General features: G+C 45.0%; 1 protein-coding gene across 3 annotated transcripts; it reads right to left on the bottom strand.

Annotated features, from left to right (window-relative positions):
* Positions 1-5,164: 5,164 nt before the first annotated feature.
* Positions 5,165-16,614, bottom strand: Plac9 (placenta associated 9). 3 transcript variants are annotated; one of them, XM_015504583.2, is made up of 4 exons: positions 16,195-16,510; positions 7,117-7,214; positions 5,798-5,921; positions 5,165-5,298 (listed from the first exon to the last, which is right to left on the bottom strand). In XM_015504583.2, the coding sequence occupies exons 1-4, from the start codon at positions 16,310-16,312 to the stop codon at positions 5,288-5,290; spliced, it is 351 nt and encodes a 116-aa protein (XP_015360069.2). In that variant the 5' UTR covers positions 16,313-16,510; the 3' UTR covers positions 5,165-5,287. The 3 variants fall into 3 exon arrangements, with proteins under 3 accessions (XP_015360069.2, XP_048657747.1, XP_048657748.1); XM_048801790.1 differs by lacking the exon at positions 5,165-5,298 and adding an exon at positions 5,355-5,702 and having other exon boundaries at positions 16,195-16,614; XM_048801791.1 differs by lacking the exon at positions 5,165-5,298 and adding an exon at positions 5,383-5,702 and having other exon boundaries at positions 16,249-16,540.
* Between the last annotated feature and the right edge of the window lie 1,047 nt (positions 16,615-17,661).

Genomic DNA, 17,661 nt, shown 5'->3' with positions numbered 1-17,661 from the left:
TAGAGCTTTCTAAAATTTAATTGTCAGCAACAATGGTGAGATAGGGAAATCCCAAAGTCTATTCACAAAACAAATAAGCTGGCAGAAACTCTCAGAGTCAACTTTATTGGAAATCTGGAAACAGAGTTCACAGCGACCAAGTGAATGCTTAAGGAAGAAAAAGGTGAATTCAGTATGAATTCTGTTGTGTATTAACTTACCAATGTGCCATTCCCCACTCCCCAGCTTGACAGTAGCATCAAAAGCAATATTCCTCATTCCCTGTAAATCTTTGTAACACTGGAGGGAAGAGAATAGATATCCTCAGGAATAATTATGTCAGGTTATCCCCTAAAAGACTAACTCAAATAACTTACTTTTGTTTGGCCTAATTTGGAACTTTCCCAGGGTGACGGTGGCAACTGGGGACGGGAGGGTCATTTCAAAGGCAGTCTTTTAGCCACTGATGCCTAGGGAGGGATAATAGTTGGGCAAACAGGAGACAGATTAGAAACTTTAGAGAGGAAAGGCTAGGGAGTGAGGTGCTTTAGGAAATGACATGTTTGAAGAGCTTGCACATGTCCTGGGAATTTAGAGGATCACACACATGTCCAGTCCTGGGTGCATGAGAAAGACTTGAGAAAGTCCTGAGCTCCCACCTGTGGCTCACAAGCAGGAAGAGAAAGCTAAGGCAGAGTTAGAAGCTGCCTGAGTGACAGGTATGGCTCACGCATAGAAAACACCCACAAAGACTGGGGGGACTTTTTTTGTTCCAGATGTTTAGGGAAATCTGGTGACTGACGGGCTACTAAGCTAGCCAAAGACTGAGATCACCCTTGGACAAAGAGTACAACTTTAAAGCATTAGCTCAAGAAAGTTCCTGAATAAACTACAATATATAGTAATAACAAGCTGGTAAAAAGGAGATTTGATTTTCTAAGTGACCATATTATACTGTTCAAAATGTTCAGTTTTCAGCAAAAATATTAGGCACACAAAAATGTATGGCTTACACATGAAAGACTTACTAATAGAAACAAGAAAGCTCAGATGTACTTACCAAAGACTTTAAATCCACTGGAGAAAAACAAAACAAAACCCCCAAAGCTCAAAGAGCTAAGGAAACCATGAACAAAGAACTGAAAGAATCCAATAGAACCAGATAGAAAATTTCAATAAAGGGAAATGATAAAAAGAATGAAATTGAAGTTCTAGAATTAAAAAGCATAAAATTAATGAGAAATTCACTAGAAGGGTTCAAGAGAAGATTTGAGAAGCCAGAAGAGTCACCAAACTTAAAGATAGGCCACTTGGGGGTATCCAGTCTGAGGAGCAGAAAGAAAAAAAGAATGCAGTACTAACAGCCTAAGAAAATTGCTGGACCTTAGCAGGTGTACCAGGGTACACATGGGAAATCACAGGAGAGGAGAGAAATAGCAAAAATACTTGAAAAAAGAGTGAGAACTTACACATTTGGTGGAAGGCATTGTGCATCCAAGGAGCTCAGTGCATTTTAAGCAGGATAAAAGAGACTCATTGAGACCAAACCCAAAGAGAGAGACAGGGATCCTGAAAACAGCAAGAGAAGCAATTTGTCATGTCGAGGTTGTCATCAATAAGACCAGCAGCCAGTGGCTCATCAGAAGTCATGGGGATCGGAAGCCAGTGGGGTGATATGTTTAATATGCTCCAAGAAATGTCAGTCAGGAATCCTTTATCTGGCTGGGCGCAGTGGCGCAGGCCTGTGATCCCAGTGGCTCAGGAGGCTGAGACAGGAGGATCACGAGTTCAAAGCCAGCCTCAGCAACTTAGTGAGGCCCTGTCTCTAAATAAGATGTAAAAAAAAGGTTGGGGATGTAGCTCAGTGGTTATGTGCCCCTGGGTTTAATCCCTAGTACCAAAAAAAAAAAAGATCCTGTATCTCGCAAAATAAACTCAAAAAGAGAATAAAACATTTGGGATAAACAAAAACAAAATTGTTGCTAGTAGATATCACACATGGATTGCCAAGCCTTTCCAGCCAAAATAAAGACTACTGGACAGTAACTAAAATCCACATGAAGAATTAAAGAACACCAATAACGGTAATTGCAAAGGTAAATATAAAAATATTAATGTATTTTTTGGATGTATAACTGCTTTTTCATTTTCCTCACATGATTGATTGATTGCTTTTGGTACCAGGCATTAAAGCCAGAGGTACTTAACCACTGAGTCACTACATCCCCATCTTCCCCCCTCCCTTTTGAGATAGGGTCTGGCTAAGTTGCTTATAGCCTTACCAAGTAGCAGAGGCTGGCCTCAAACTTGTGATCCTCCTGCCTCACTCTCCCACGTCACTTGGATTACAGGTGTGTGTCACCATACCTACCTATTCCCCGCATGATTTCAAAGACAACCATACCAAACAATAACTAATATTGATGGACACAAAATGTATAAAGATAATTTGTGACAGTAACAACATATGGATGGATGATGAAGTTGTGTAGAAACAAATTCTTGTATACTATTAAAAAATGATGTTCATTCAAACCAAATTGGTATGAAGCAGATGTTAATTGTAATTCCAGTGAAACCACTAAGAAAATAACTAAAACAGTAAAAGTGAAAAAGGAATAAAAATGATATGCTTTTGATCTGTAACATAAAATATAGCATAATGGATGAATTGACTCATTTCTTTAGTAATAAGAATTATTACTAATCACTTTAAATGTAAATGGAATAAATTCTGCATTTAAAAGGAGGGAATTGTAGTACAGATTTTAATACTATTACAAGAGACACAGGACATTTTATCCTGATAAGAGTCAACCTATAAGAATATGACAATTATAAATACTCATGTACCAAACAGTAAAGCCCTAGAAAGTTTGAATAAAAATTGACTGAAATTGATGGGAGAAATAGGCAGTTTAATAGTTGGAAGGGCTGGAATGTAGCCAGTGGTAGAACTCTTGCCTAGCATGTGCAACACCCCGGTGTTGTTCCCCAGCACTGCAGAAAATAAATAAACATATGGAGATTTCAACATTCCACTTTCTCTATTGGATAGAGCAATTAGGTAAACAAGGAAACAAAACTTGAACAATCTTGTAAACCAACTAGAGCTATGTAAAACACTCCACTCAGCTGATAAGAGACCACAAAGCAATCTAAATTTTGTAAAGTTCTATGAAGATATGAGCAAAATTGATAAATCTTTAGAGAAGGAGGGAATGCTCATGAGGAATGAGAGTAACACTACTCAACCTTACAGAAATAAAAGGATAAGAAGACACTGTGACCAACTCTATGACCACAAGTTGAACATTCTAGAGGAGATGGATAAATTCCTAGAAACACAGATTATCAAACTGATTCAAGAAGAAATAGAAAATGTAGATAGACCTATACCAAAGGGATTAAATCAGTGATCAAAGAATTACAGTGGGAAAAAAAAAAAAAAAGCCCATGGTCAGATGACTTCATTGGTGAATTCCATCAAAGGTTTAAAGAAAAATCAACTCTTTAGTACCAAAGCCACACAAAGACATCACAAGAAAACCAGACTAATCTCTCTTACAGGTACAAAAGTCTTCAAGAAAATCCACTAGCATATTTAAGGGCTGTACACCTTGCCAAAGTGGGATTTACCCCTGGAATGCAAGGCTCACTCAGTATACAAAGATTAACCAATGTAATGTGTTATTAATAAAACGGAAGGAGAACACCCCACTTGATCCTCTCATTTGATGCAGAAAAAGCATTTGAAAAAAAAACAACACCCCCTTTGTGATTTAAAAAAAAAAAGAAAAAGCACTCAAGAAACAGAAGGGAAATGTCTCAATCTGATAGAAGGCGTCCACGAAACGTCCACAGCTAATGTTGCTGGTGGGATTGGAAAATAGCACAGCTGTTGTGCAAAACTGGCAGTTCTTCAAAAAGTTGAACAGTTACCACTTGGTTCAGCAGTTTCATTTCTAGGCACATACTCAAGAAAATGAGAACATATCTACACAAAAACTTGTAAATAAATAAGTGAATAAATTATAGCATTATTCATATTTGCCCGTAAGTGCAAACAACCCCAAATGTCCATTTATTAATGCTTGGATGAATAAAATGAGGTACATCCATTCAATGGAACATCATTCAACCATGAAAAGGAATGTACTGATAGGTGTACAACCTAAAAACATGCTCAGTGAAAGAAGCCAGATACAAAGGGCCACTTATTGTATGATTCATTTATATAAAATATTCAGAGAGACAAGTCCATAGAGAGAAAGGTTAGAGATCTTTAGGGGACTGGTGGGAGAGGGAATGGGAAGTAACTGCCTAGTAACTGCAGGATATGATGAAAGTGTTCTGGAATTAGATGGAATTGATTGTATAACATTGTGTATATACTGAAAGCCACTGAATTTGTAGTTTAAACTGGTTAAAATGGTGAATTTTATGTAAATTTTATTTTAATAGGAAAAAACATTTTAAAAGGGCTGGAGGTAAGGCTCAGTGGTAGAGCCTTGGTGGTGGTGGTGAGTTTCATCCCCAGCACCAAGGTGGTGGGAGTGGGGTGTCTTCAGTGAACACAGAAATCCCCTGGGGAATCTCATTAAGATGCAGATTCTAATTCAGGAGATCTGGATGGGTCCAAGAGCCTGCATTTCGTGTGTGTGTGTGTGTGTGTGTGTGTGTGTGTGTGTGTGTACTGGAGATGGGAACCCGGCCTGGCCACACACTAGGCAAGCACTGTCCCAGCCCTTTCTAAAAAATTTTATATTGAGTCAGGGTCCCACTAAGTTGCTTAGGACGGCCTCAAACTTGCGATCTTCTTGCCACAGCTTCCTGCGTATCTGGGAGCGCAGGTGTGTGCCACTGAACTCTGCTAAAATCCTGCATTTCTGAGGAGCTCTGGGGTGGTGCTGTTGCTGTTTTTCTGGGGCCTGAGTTTGAGTAGCAAGGCTACTTACAGGGCCCTTCTGCTGTGTCCCTGTTATGATTCTGGGCCTCCGGAGTCTCACCTCTGGGTACCACCCCTGCTCAGTCTGTCCCTATAAATAAGGAGGGCCGAAGCACAGGTGGCAGGGTGCTGCTCCCAGATCTGAGTCTAGAGGGGGAACCAGAGCCTCAGAGCATGGAAGAAAAAGGGAGAAGGGATTGTGGCTGTAGGGGTCTCTGTCCACATACACAGAGGACATCAAAGGAGTTGCTTTCATTTCACACAAAGGTAAGGAAAGGAGGGCGAGAAGACACGGCTCTGGTCTGAGTTGCCCTCCACGAGGTCCCACCTCCAGCTGCTCAGCTCCTCTACCGCTGCTGCTCAGAAGTGATCTGAAAGAAAGGGGGGACCCCAGAGTGAGCTGCAGGGGGTACTGAATGGTCCCCTCATCCTCACAATGTCAGCAGTTTACTCCCCCATTCCCTCCTCAGTCCCCTGGACACACAGGGCTCAAGAAGGAAGCAGGTGACAATCCCACCATGGCCCCATCAGTGACGTGCGGGTCTTCCCTGGCGGGGATTTGGGATGGAACAAGAGTGGATGCTGGGAAGGAGATGAAAGAGGACGGGGGATCTCTGAGGCGTGCCCAAGGCCCGCGTCGGAGGGAGACGCTTTCCAGGTCGGGGTTGTGAGTACACCTCGAATCAACGCTCGGCTGCAGCGGTGCCCGCGGTGGCGCGAGCTGTCCCTTCGGAGCGGCAGGCAGAGGGTCTCCCTGCTGGTCCAGGCTGCACTCCTGCGGTGGAGCAGCCACCTCTCTCGCGCGCTTTCCCAAACTCCGCGCACCGAGGCTCAGGGGCTGTAGCCTCCCCAGCCTTCCCCGCCGCTCACCGTCTCCGAGGAGGTCTGGGGCGGGGCTGAAGGGCCCCGGCGGCAGGTTCCAGGCCAGCTCCTCCAGCAGGCCCAGGAGGCCTTTCACTTCTGCCTCCAGGTGCTCCACCACCTTCTCCGCCGTCTAGAGCGGGAGAGGGGGGCGAAGTTAGGGACAAGAGGAGGGCAACTTCTGCATAGTCTGCCACGCTCAAAGGACCACTGGGTCCAGCGGGGAGAGAACTGGGTGCTCATTCGGGCTCTGCTCCCACCTCCCTGTTTCCCCACATGACAATGTCCCAGGCGGCTTGCCCTCCAAGGCCCCTCCCCGTCTGCACTCAGCTGTCTCCGTCCCAGGCTTGGCAGAAGCACCCCCTTTCTGCTTTAGAACTTGGCAGCCAGAGTTCATATTCCTTTTATTGTCGCGCCCCCTGGTGGCACAGCTGCCAAATAACAGGTTCGGGATTTTTAATTTTTCTTTATTCAGGATTCTAAACTTTTTTTGTCATGGGCTATGTTGGCAGTCTGATGAAACCTACAGAACTTTTCAGAAAAATGTTTTAAATGTAAAAAAGAAAATGCTGTAGTGTTAACAAGGAAATAAACTTTATTAAATATTATTCAAATGTTAAAAATTTTGATATAAAATATATGTACTTATTTAACTCACTAAATAAAATGATCTAAAATCGAGCATAACAATTAATGCTATCCTAACACAATAAGGAGTGTAAATGACTTGAGATATTCCTTTTTTTTCCTATACTAGGGATTGAACCCAGGGGTACTTTACAACTGAGATGAACTATATCCCCAGCTGTTTTTACTTTTTATTTTGCAACAGAGTCTTGCTAAAGGCTGATCTCAAATTTGGTAATCTTCCTGCCTTACCCTCACAAGTCGCTAGGATTACAGATGTGTGCCTCTGCACCTGGCACATGTTGAGATATTCCCAATGACTATAATGGCATGAAGTTATTTGTGATTTCTGTTGAGGACAAAGTTACCATACAGTTCTACTGTGAATAGGAACACAAAGTCTCAATTAAAGGTCTGCGACAATAAAGATGTAAAATTTCCCCCACATAAGCTTATGAACCCCAGGTCATGAGCCATGGTGGTATCACAAAACACAGGGACCAGATTTCTACTTTCCTTAATTCTGCATTCAGCTGGTCACCTGAACCAGCTGCCCCAGTTAGGGCAGGGGGACAGTCAACGAGGTGATTAAGGGACAGGATTGAACTGATTTCCTGCCATTCCAGGATGTGTCTGTGCCACCAGCCTGTCAGGGAAGTGGTCTTTATGCTTCATGTCCCCCACCTCAACACCTTTATTACCTCTTCCATCACGTCTAAACGGTCTTGGACAGCCATGTATCTGTCACAGCCTGTGCTCCAAGCGGGGTCTCCTTGGGAAGGGCTGAGGGGCTCAGCGGCTGTGGAAAAACGAGTCTTGTCAGTGGAACCCTTGGTTTCCCTGCAGCACAGAGACTCCAGACTTGGAGTGAGGTGGGTCTTGAAAGCTCCCAAGGATGAGCACAGAAATGCTCAGGTGCGAGCTAGTGTGCAGGTTGCCACCACCCTATCACCACTTGTCTCTGCAGCCGCCTTCACCTACAGACCCAAGTGGGCTTCATGAGGATGCAGTGCCTGGCCTGGGAAAAGTCAGGAAAAAACAGATTTTAGCCAGAGAGAGCCATGAAATAACAGGCTCCACAGGACACAACCTCCAGGGATTTGGAGTGACCAGAGACCAGAGGGTGGGAGAGGAGATGGGGCAGAGGGATCCTGGAAACAAAGCCAAAGGGTAGATCTTTATCCTAAGGCTTTAAAAATAAATAAATATGTAAGTAAGTAAGTAAATAAATAAATAAATAAATAAATAAATAAACAAACAATTACAAGGCTGGGGTTGTGGCTCAGTGGTAGAAAGCTTGCCTAGCATGTGTGAGGCACTGGGTTAGAGTCTCAGCATGGCATTAAAAAAAAAAAAGAAAAAAAAGGTCCATTACAAAAAATATTAAAAAGAAAACCAATTACAATGTTCGAAGCTTTATTTTAACAGTCGAGTATTTTAAATACAGATAATAGATTGGAAGGGTAGGTGTTTGGAGGCAGGAGGTAATCAGAGTAAGGCGTGATGAACACAGTAGCAAAAGGAATAGAGGGAAAGAAAATGCGTGGGGAAAGCTGGATGTGGTGGTTGCATGCCTGTAATCCCAGGAACTTGGGAGACTGAGGCAGGAGGATTGCTGGTTTGAGGCCAGCCTCAGCAATTTAGTAAGACCCTCTGCAACTTAGTGAGACCCTGTATCAAAAATAAATAAATAAATAAAAAGTTTTGGGGATGATGTGGCTCAGTAGTGAAGCACCCCTGAGTTCAATCCCCAGTAACAAGGAAGGAAGGGAGGGAGGGAGGGAAGGAAGGAGGGAGGAAGGAGGTGTTTTAATAGTAGCATTGACACTGGGCACCAGTTGATCATAGCTGGCATTTGACAAGTGTTACCAAGCAGTGTGCCAAGCAATATGTTAACTCAATATGTTAACTGCCCCTCCGACAGCCTGCTAAGACCCCCAACTTACAAATAGGGAAATTGATGCAAAGAAGGCTGAAATGCCACTGCTGGGAAGAGAAGACCTGAGATTCAACCTTCTCAACTTCGATTCACCAGTTTCCTCCCCAACCTTGTTCTCCTGGCACCACCAACCCTCACACCAGAAGTTTCAGAGCCTTGGTTCTGCGCTCAAGGTTTGGAGGTGGTGACTCTGAGCTGCCTGCGGGGCACCTGGAAGAATGCTGCCACTCAGGGTGGTGTCCCAGAGGTCAGGAGAAGTGAAGAGCTTTACAGATTCTACAGAAGGTGACAAGGACAGCATGGCGTAAGGCAGCAGGGAGGGCTAACCTGAAGAGCACAGAAGGGCAGCAACAGAAGGCCCTGCCCAGTTTCACCCCACACTTCTGCCAAAGTGGAGCAGGCGAGGCAGAGGGATGAGAGGATGGGCCAGGTCCGGGAACCCTTTTCATGAGGCTTGGGCAAGAGGGAAGGCAGATCAGATCACCAAGCCTAGAAAAGTGTTTCCTGTTGTCGTTTCTGTTTGCTTAAGCACTGGAGAAACACAGCCATGAAACAGAACTAAAGGAGTGTATTTCGTGCAAATGGGAGGCCATGGGATCCAGAAGGGAGACAGACCACCATCAGAGAAGACAAAAGGATCGCAGCAGGAATGGGTCCAGGGAACTGTTTAAATGGCCAAAAAAATTGTTTAAATTTTTAAACTGTTTAAATGGCGGGGGAATACTCACCTGAAGACCTCTAACTGCGAAATAAGATGGGACTGTCTGCTGAACATCATGGCCAACTGACTTGTTGACTTTTTAGGAATTCTGTTCTGGGTTGTTAAAAGCAGCCATTAAAATGGTAGCCATGGCGAGAACAGTTACACCGAAGAAATCAGAAAATGCTTTTTTAAACATTGAGAATCAGCGCATTCGTGCAGCTTTGAACAGGGAACTTGAATAAAGAGCAGCTTGGAGGGGAAGTAGAGAGGGAGGCTGTGTGGAAGTCAGACCCAATTGGCAGCTCCAGAAGCACCCGTTGCTGTAGTTTGGGTCCCAAGTGTCCCCAAAGCCCATGTGTAAATGATTGGTCCCCAGGATGCTGCTATTGGGAAGCTCTGTGGCCCTTCAGGCAGTGGGGCCTCCTGGGAGCGCCTGAGGTCATTGGGGGTGTGCCCTCAAAGGACTTTGTGGGATTTCTGTCTCTTACTCCTTTCCTTTCTGACTGATAAGGTGAGTGGTCTGCTTTGTCATAGGCCTCCAGCATGATGTGTTGCCTCCCCCCTAGGCCCAGAGCAATGGGGCCAAGCAAGCATAGACTGGGACCTCCAAAACTCTGAGCCAAAACAAAGCTTTTCTCTTTGTGAGTCAATCATCTGAGGTGTTTCATTATAGTGACGGCCAATTGACTAATACAGCACCTCTTGCAGAGAACGATTTGCTTTTTAAATTCTCCTTTTTGTTATTTTCTTCTATTGGACTTAGAAAGCCCTCCACAAAAGACAATGGTGGTATTGTTGAATTTGGGGAGGGAGGAGGCTGGTATCCTGGCATGTTGGCTACTTATATAAAAACGAGTCTTTTAGAAACCCAGACTAAAATATGTACAGCTGAAATGCTATGATATATTGGATTTACTTCAAAATACCCCAGGCTTGGCATGGGGATGAAGGAGAGGCATGAACAGGCCTTTAGAGCAAACAAAATCAGCCCAGGGTTGACCATTGCTAGAGATGGGTGACGGTCACATGGGGGTGCATTCCACTATTCCCTCTACATTTAGGTATATGGTTTGACATTTTTCATAAAATAAGCCAGTTGTCTGATGGGGTTGTTAGCAAAAAGTAGAAGCTATCATGGATAGAATGCAGAGGGAGGATTGTATGGGAGACCCCCATTGGAAGGGCTGGCATTGTAAGAAAGCCTTTAAGAGGTAGGGGAAGGTCAGGAGGTGATCCTGGTCTCATTTGTCTTAGCTTAAACTAGGGTCTCAGCCTGGAGAGGAAAGACTTTGCAGAGTGAGAAGCTTTTGCCCACAGTGTAGGCTGTCCCAGGAAGAGGGGACTGTCCTGGTGTGAGCCTGTGAGCATACATACCTGAGGATCTTTGATGAAGTCATTTCCCTGGGTATCACCTGCCTCCTCTCCTCCCACCCTTCTCAGAGCTCATGCAGAGAGGAAGCAATGCAACCCTGGCAGCAGACAGCGGATGAGCCAGCTGTGGATGCTCAAACAACATGCAACTGCTCCCCTCCATTGGCCTCAAGCTCCGTGTTCCCTACGTGCCTGCGATGAGGTCTGACTTGGCTCCAGCATCTCCCTGGGGAAGAGACTGGGCTGAGGTCATTCTCCACACAGCTCAGCACTAATCCCTCACATCTGGACAGAGCTGGGATCTGTGCACCACTGCATAACTGTCCATGAGCTCATCCGGGCCTCTGGGGGACTCCCTGTGAGAGAGAAAACTTGGAGTGGGCCTTGACAACCTCCCTGCCCAGCCAGCCCCACAATGGGGGCTGCTCGTTGCTTTGGTCTGAATGCATTTTGGCCAAGAACACCTTGTAGGCCCATCCTCAGCCTGGCTCAGCCACTAGTTATCCCGGACTATGGAGAAACTTCTTTTGTCCTCCTGAGCCTCTGCAGCCTCTTGTGTAAATTGGGCTGGGGTTAACCCGATGCCTCCAGATGTAGCTCATCCAAGATGCTTCTCTGCCTTTCGGGGCCTGCTAAGAGGCCTTAAAAGTGATCTCCAAAGGAAAAGTTACTTCTTGGAGCAGAAACTCCAACAAGGCAAAAATTGTGTGCCTTCCATTTCTCTCTTTCTCTGCCTTACCCCCCATATCTGGCTGTCAGGAGTGGGAAAGGCTGAAGGATTATCATGGCATAGCTTTCAGAGCCCAAACTGTGGCTCGCCAGTGTCCCTTCCTTCCTTCCTCCTGCTCTCCTGACCCCACCAGTTGGGAAATGGACCTCCTTGGATGTTGGCTTGTTTTCTCTGGCTCAGCTCCTGCTCAAGGCCTGATGTGCACCCTGGCCAGTGGCCATGGGTGGAGAAGCATCCTGCACTGCCAGAGGGAGTCCAGAAGCCCAGGGGAAGCGCTGGGTTGGCCCAGTTAGAGACCTGACCACCAGGACCTGTCCTTTGGGATAGAAAATATGATCCCTTCCCACTTACAGACCTCACAGGGAGACCTTTGGGATCTGGCATTCAGAGAGTAAGGAAGCACCCACAACTAAAGTGATTTCTTGTGCTGGGTGATGACCATTTTCTCAGTAGTGAGTCTAACAGTCGCCTTCCCAATCATCAATGTCACATCCTATTTTTACCATCAGCATTGGCCACTGGGGGGTTAATTATATTTGATCACACTCAATATAATAGAATGATAACTTTTTCCACATCTAATACTTGTGTAAATATTTGTGATTCATTCAAAACCATCAGTGGCTTTTTTTTTAAGAAGCAGAAAAATAAATACATAAAGCAGAAGAACGCTACTTTGAAGTGAGTGTGTGAGGACTTCCAGTCTGTGGAGCTGCTCTGGCTGAAGCAGGAGAGGGACCCTCCAGCCCTGAAAGAGAGAGTGAAGATCCTGAGAGTGCAGATTTTTGTTTTGTTTGGTTTGTTTTGTTTAAGAAGGGATGTGTCCTAGTTTCCTTGTCCTCTGGACATTTTCTGGATCTGGATGGGAGCCCTGTGGATCACTGTGAGTGTGCCAGTGTCATTTTGATGCATTCTTTGGGTTAAGTTAGTACTTTACTTTTAGAAAGCAAGTTAAGCTGCTGTAACAAGAGCCCCTTTCCATTACACCCATGTTTATTTCTCCTGTGTTTTGATTCAGAGCTGGACTGGCTGCTGGCTGGCTGGCAGCTCTGCTCTCCAAGTTGGATAGGAAGCTAGATTACTTCTATCTCGATACACTGTTTTTTAAACCACTGATTTATCATGTTAAACATACCCCCAAACCCCAGGATTCTGAGAAGGTCTCAAAACCCATCCAGGACCAAACCTCTCTCTTTGTGCTGTGGGAAAGAACACAGGGCTGGCTGTTGAAGACACTGCCTTCTCACGGTGTGCTCTCTGCCTGTCACCCAGCTTCTTCAATTGCCCTCTAAGGCCTTTCTAGGTGAGGAATCTGTGGCTCAGGGAGAGGAAGGCATGGAGCAGGGAGGTCAGGAAGTCAACCGGGACACAGCTCTCTGTGTGGAGGCAAGCGTTCTTTCCAGATCACTCTGACCAGTACTCAAGACGGAGAAGCTAAACCCATGCAGGGGTCAGAGGGTGCAAGGGTCCAAGAGGCGCTGGGATGCTCTGCTCCAAGCCAGTCCCACTTGCTGGACCTTAGCTTTCTTTGTTTTTTAAATGGGCATAACCATACTCTACATTTCAAGTGACTATTGATTTGGGATGGCTTGTTATGTGCCAAGCTTTTTTGTTACGTGCTTATTTGCATCATCTCATTTACATATATTTTGAGGTCTTTTTAATTATTTTAATTTTTTACAGACCAAACAACCAAGGATAAAAAAGGTTGAATGACATGCTGAAGATTGCATAGCTGTTAGGTGGCGGCAAGAGAATTTGAGTCTCACTGCCTGATATTGTCTATACTGTCCCCTAGCAGTAGTGTGACTTTGTGTAGGTTAAGGGTCTCCCATCTTTGGGCTTCTGCTGCCTCCTTTGTAAAATGAGGGGCTGGACAGGTATTATAGGATCCTCACCACAAACCTCCAGCATCTTCCGTTTTGATCCAAAGCAAAAGCAGAATCTCAATGGCAGACAGATATCCATAGACACAGGGAAGGTGGTAGACAGTGACAGTTCAAGCCCCAATGGGTGAGTGAGAATGGTAATATTAATGAAGAAGACTAGAATTAATTTGGGATTCCTCTGACAGCAAAAAGGAGCTCAGCTGAAGCTTTACCTTAAGAGAAGTTCTCTACAGGTAACACAAAGCAGTTCACTTCACTCAATATATAAAAAAGCTTTAATAGGTCAATGTGAAAAACCTCAATGCCACAATTGAGAAAGTGTAAAGTAGTTTATAAGAATCTGTACCAATGACCAATACACCTTTGAAGAAAAAGTCCAATCTCACCAGTAATCAAATAAATTCAAATTAAAATCATAAAGACCACCTACAAAGTATTATTGCAAAGAAAATTCTACCTGGAATTAGATAAAGATTCTAGATTTAGGAATCTTTTATAGAAAATAGGAGAGGTAGAGGAACAAATAAATGTTATCAACGTGATAGAAATAGCAAAATAAATATGAAAAACTTCACAGGACAAACTTAGTTTTTCAATAAAGAAATTTTAAGAAAAAAAAAGGGAGAGAGAGACCCTACATATTTGAAGAGATTTAGCAAGCATATCAACCAAATGAAATGTATATCACCTTACCTGGAATGAATGAATGATATATAAACACATATACACAATTAAGGACATTTGAACAGAGTGAATATTCGCTAGAAAGGGATTGTTCATTCTGGGGAGTGTGATAATTGCAGTTATGTTTACTTAAGAATTATTTTTCTTTGACAGGTGTGGTGGTACACACCTATAATCCCAGCAGCTTGGGAGGCTGAAGCAGGAGACTGAGGCAGGAGGATTGTGAGTTCAAAGCCAGCCTCAGTAACTTAGTGAGACCATGTCTCTAAATAAAATATAAAGAAGGGCTCGGGATGTGGCTAGTAGTTAATCACTCCTGGGTTTAATGCCCAGGACCCAAATTATTTATCTTTTAGATATACACAAGGAAATATTTATAGATCTTTATATTTATAGATGAAAATACAGGATGCCTGGAATTATTTTTAAATAATCCAGGCAGGAGAGAGGATGTAGACTCATAGATAAAATAAGATTGGCCATGAATTAGTACTTAAGGCAGGTTTCTAGATATGTTACACAATATTCTGTGTTTATGACTATTATTTTGTATAGTTTGTGGCCTAATGTTCACATCATCAAAAAATTAAGGAAAACTCTGTACCCCAGAAATATGTATAATTCCTATGCATCAAATAAAAATAAAAAAATTATATTTTTTAAAATGTTAAGGAAAACAGTGGGATATTGTCTGAAATCTGAAAGGTTATAAATTAAAATGTGAGAAAGTACATTAACATATTTATACTTTCTTCTTTTCCATTTGTAGCAATGAGCGTGCATAATCAGAAGGAAAAATAATGCTTAAAAACGAATTTAAAATGTATATATCAATTGTGGTTAAAAGAGCCACAAAAAATCACTTTGGGGAGGAGCTGGCTCCTCCCTCAGAGAAGCACAGAAAGGCTTTGTGCCTTTAGCTGTGGGAGCCTGGGCTGAGTGGGAGGAGGGCCCCTTGCCCAGGGAGGTGATGGGGAGGTCATGCAGTGTGGATAGAGCTCTATGCTGGGCAGAATTTCCACCCTTCTTCAACCAGCCTTAAGCAGAAGCAGTTGATTATCTTTACCAGGTGAGGAAACTGAGGCTGGGAGTGATCTGGTTGTCTGAGAGCTAGATTGGATGTGTGCTTCCTGGTGGGCACCTCCTCTCATCCTATCCCTGAAGCCAGCTTGGGGGATGACTTGCTTCTCCTCAATTTACAGAGGAGGAAACAGCCTCAGATGTGTAAAGTGACTTACCCAAGGTGGAAGTTCCCAAGGATCAGGACTGCCTGAGTCCTTTCCCTGAGTACTCAGTCAGTACACTGGTCCCCGAAAGCCACTCCTACATTTGTATGTCAACAGGGCACTTCTGCATGGGTGGGTCCAACAGCCTGTCTGAGGGGGCTGCAGTGCTGGATGCCTGGACAGGGCTCTTTCTTGCATCCATGAGAAATGAGCTTTCTCTTCATAGGGACAACTGGGATGAGCAGCAACTGTTCCCTGAGTAAATGGGAATCTGGCTGCGAAATGTAAAGTGCTGTACAATAAGCAGAGTCTTGGTGTGGAGGGACGTGCCTCTGTGTATATATAGTCCTGGGTTGTAGGACAATATGTTCCTTGACACGAGTCACCCTGTCTCTTCACAGTTTCGCCTGGGAAGGGGCAGCATCAGACTGCAGGAGAGAGTGTGTAAAGGGAACAGTGCAAGGCAAGAAACCCAGATGGCCTCTCCCTCCTGTAAGCCCCCCTCCCCCTCCACTTCCACTCCCCATCCACGGTAGCTTGGACCCTCAAGGAAACTGGAACCCTGGAGGCTTGCCTCCACTTGCCTGCAGAACCCCCTCAGGCCACCTGGTATTTGAATCTGGGCCTTGCCTGGTCATTCATGCTGTGGAGCTCAGCTGCCAAAGCAGTGCCCCCTGAAGCCAGACCTGGCCGCCCCCGCAGGCCTTGGGGGTGGAGCTGGCTTCCAGGGCTGCCCCACCAAGAAGCCTTGACCTCCATCCCCACCCTTCCTTTCTCTCCCGCTGGGCCCCTGGCATGGGCTTTCTGAGCTCTTGTCCCCTTTGGTCGCTAAAACTTTCTCTTTGCCTCTTTCTCCTTTCTTCTTGCCCATCCAGTTCCTCTTTTTCTTTTCTTCTTGTTCTTTTGTTTGTTTTTCAGACTCCTTTTTCTTTCTATCCTCCTTCATATCCATTTATCTCCAAAGCCTCTTTCTGTCTCAGCCTTTCCTTCTCTTTTTAGGCTCCCCCTCTCCTTTAGCACTTGTTCTTATCTTCATTTCTCCGCCCTTCTCTGCTTCTTTCTATTTTCTCACCGCTGTCTCTCCCTTTCAGCATCTATCTCTATCTCTCTATCTCTATCTCTCTATCTCCATCTTTATATCTATCTCTTTTCTATCTCTATCATCTCTCTCTCTCTCCATCTCTATCCCTCCTTCCCTCTATCCGCCTCTTTCTTTGCCTCTGTCTTTCATTCCTACCTTGCCATCTGCGGTCTCCCTGGGTTCCCTGTCCGCGCCCCGGGTCCCACTCACCCGCCAAGGCGCCCGCGGCGCAGAGCAGGGCGAGCCCAGCCTGTGCGCAGAGCAGGAGCCCCATGGTGCTGGCCTGGCAAATCTCAGCGCGGTGTCTGCCGGCGGACGCCCTCCCCAGGATAGCGCCGGCCGGCCCAGGAGGAAATGCTCCAAGTCTGAGCCAAAATTCCTGGGCGGCTCCGGCTTTCTGGCTCCAAAACACTCTTCCACTCCAGAGGCCCCGCGGCACCCCGCGGATCTCAGAGACCCCAAAGGCCAAATCTCTTGCGTTCCAGCCAGGGCGCCACCCCAGGAAGGGTATTCAGGAGGAGGGGATTTGGGGAGGACATGTAGCCCTAGGAGGCTGCCCCGGGAGTCTAGAGGTTCGTTAGGAGCCCATTTCACAAATAGGCAGACTGACTCTCTGAGAGAAGTGCTTTCCTCTGTGTCACCGCAAGTTGTTGGCACAGGACCTGAAGCCGGACTCCTAGGGAGCTTTTCTGTCTACCCAAGGACAAGATATTAACGCTAATGCTGTCCGACTCCATCTGACCCTGAGAGGGAGATTCAGGCAAGGTGTCTGCCCTCCACAGAAGCCCACTGCTTTGGTAAAGAAGTAGCAGCAATATTAAAAGACGCCTTTCGAAAGAAAATAAATTCATGGCTGTCATACAGATAGAAAATGAGCATGTGCCAAAGATTTTATTTAGCTCCTTGTTAAAGAGGGAACAAGTAGATGTTACAAGCAGTCCTAAGAATGGACTTAGATTAGGAAAATCGGCTTGCACGTGCAAAAAGAATTGAACTCTTACACTCCAGGAGGGATGGGAACCACGACAACCTGTAGCAGACAGAATTACAGATCTGTAGACAAGAATTTTTGGGGGCTGAAGGCACAGCTCAGTGGTGGTATGCTTGCCCAGCATGAGCAAGAACCTGGGTTCAATCCCTGGTAGTGGCCCTCTACTAGTGTTAGGTAGACTGTAGGGAAAGAGGAAAGGGAAATCACATAGTCACACATTGTGTCTAACCTTTAAGGAGTTCATGCTCTAGTAATTGTTGTGGAACTAATAAACAGCTGCTGAGCTTTGGTTGGTTGACTTCTACTGTTCGCCATCTCTGATCCTTACTGCAATCTCACATGGAGCACCTCATTATCCATTATGCAGATCAAGAAATCGAGGTTCAAAGAGGTCAAGAACCTTGCAGATAACTTGCAGATAAGTCACACAACTGGCACAAAGAGGGGTCAGGACTAGAATTTTGTTTGTCTGCTTCTGCACAGCCTGGTTCTTGGATAATAACACACTACATCCTGTTGTCTTTATGCTAAGCAAACTGGCTGGGTTTCTTCATTTCAAGAGCTGGGTGAGTTTTTCGGTGATCTTCTAATCATCCCCTACCTTCCTCCAGTTTAGAACACAGAAACTGAGA

The sequence above is a fragment of the Marmota marmota genome, unplaced genomic scaffold (assembly GCF_001458135.2).
Source record: "Marmota marmota marmota unplaced genomic scaffold, marMar, whole genome shotgun sequence".
Taxonomy (NCBI): Eukaryota; Metazoa; Chordata; class Mammalia; order Rodentia; family Sciuridae; genus Marmota; species Marmota marmota.
The sequence above is the reverse complement of the archived record's forward strand: the minus strand, read 5'-3'. Positions and strand labels throughout refer to the sequence as shown.

What these genes read in the sequence shown, in the direction of transcription:
- Plac9 (XM_048801790.1), bottom strand. Translation starts at nt 16,312, where the DNA reads ATGGGGCTCCTGCTCTGCGCACAGGCTGGGCTCGCCCTGCTCTGCGCC. An exon ending in GGGAGACCGCAGATGGCAAG is followed by an intron (nt 7,215 to 16,194) that starts GTAGGAATGAAA and finishes GTTTTTCCACAG; the next exon opens with CCGCTGAGCCCCTCAGCCCT. An exon ending in GTTTAGACGTGATGGAAGAG is followed by an intron (nt 5,922 to 7,116) that starts GTAATAAAGGTG and finishes CTCCCGCTCTAG; the next exon opens with ACGGCGGAGAAGGTGGTGGA.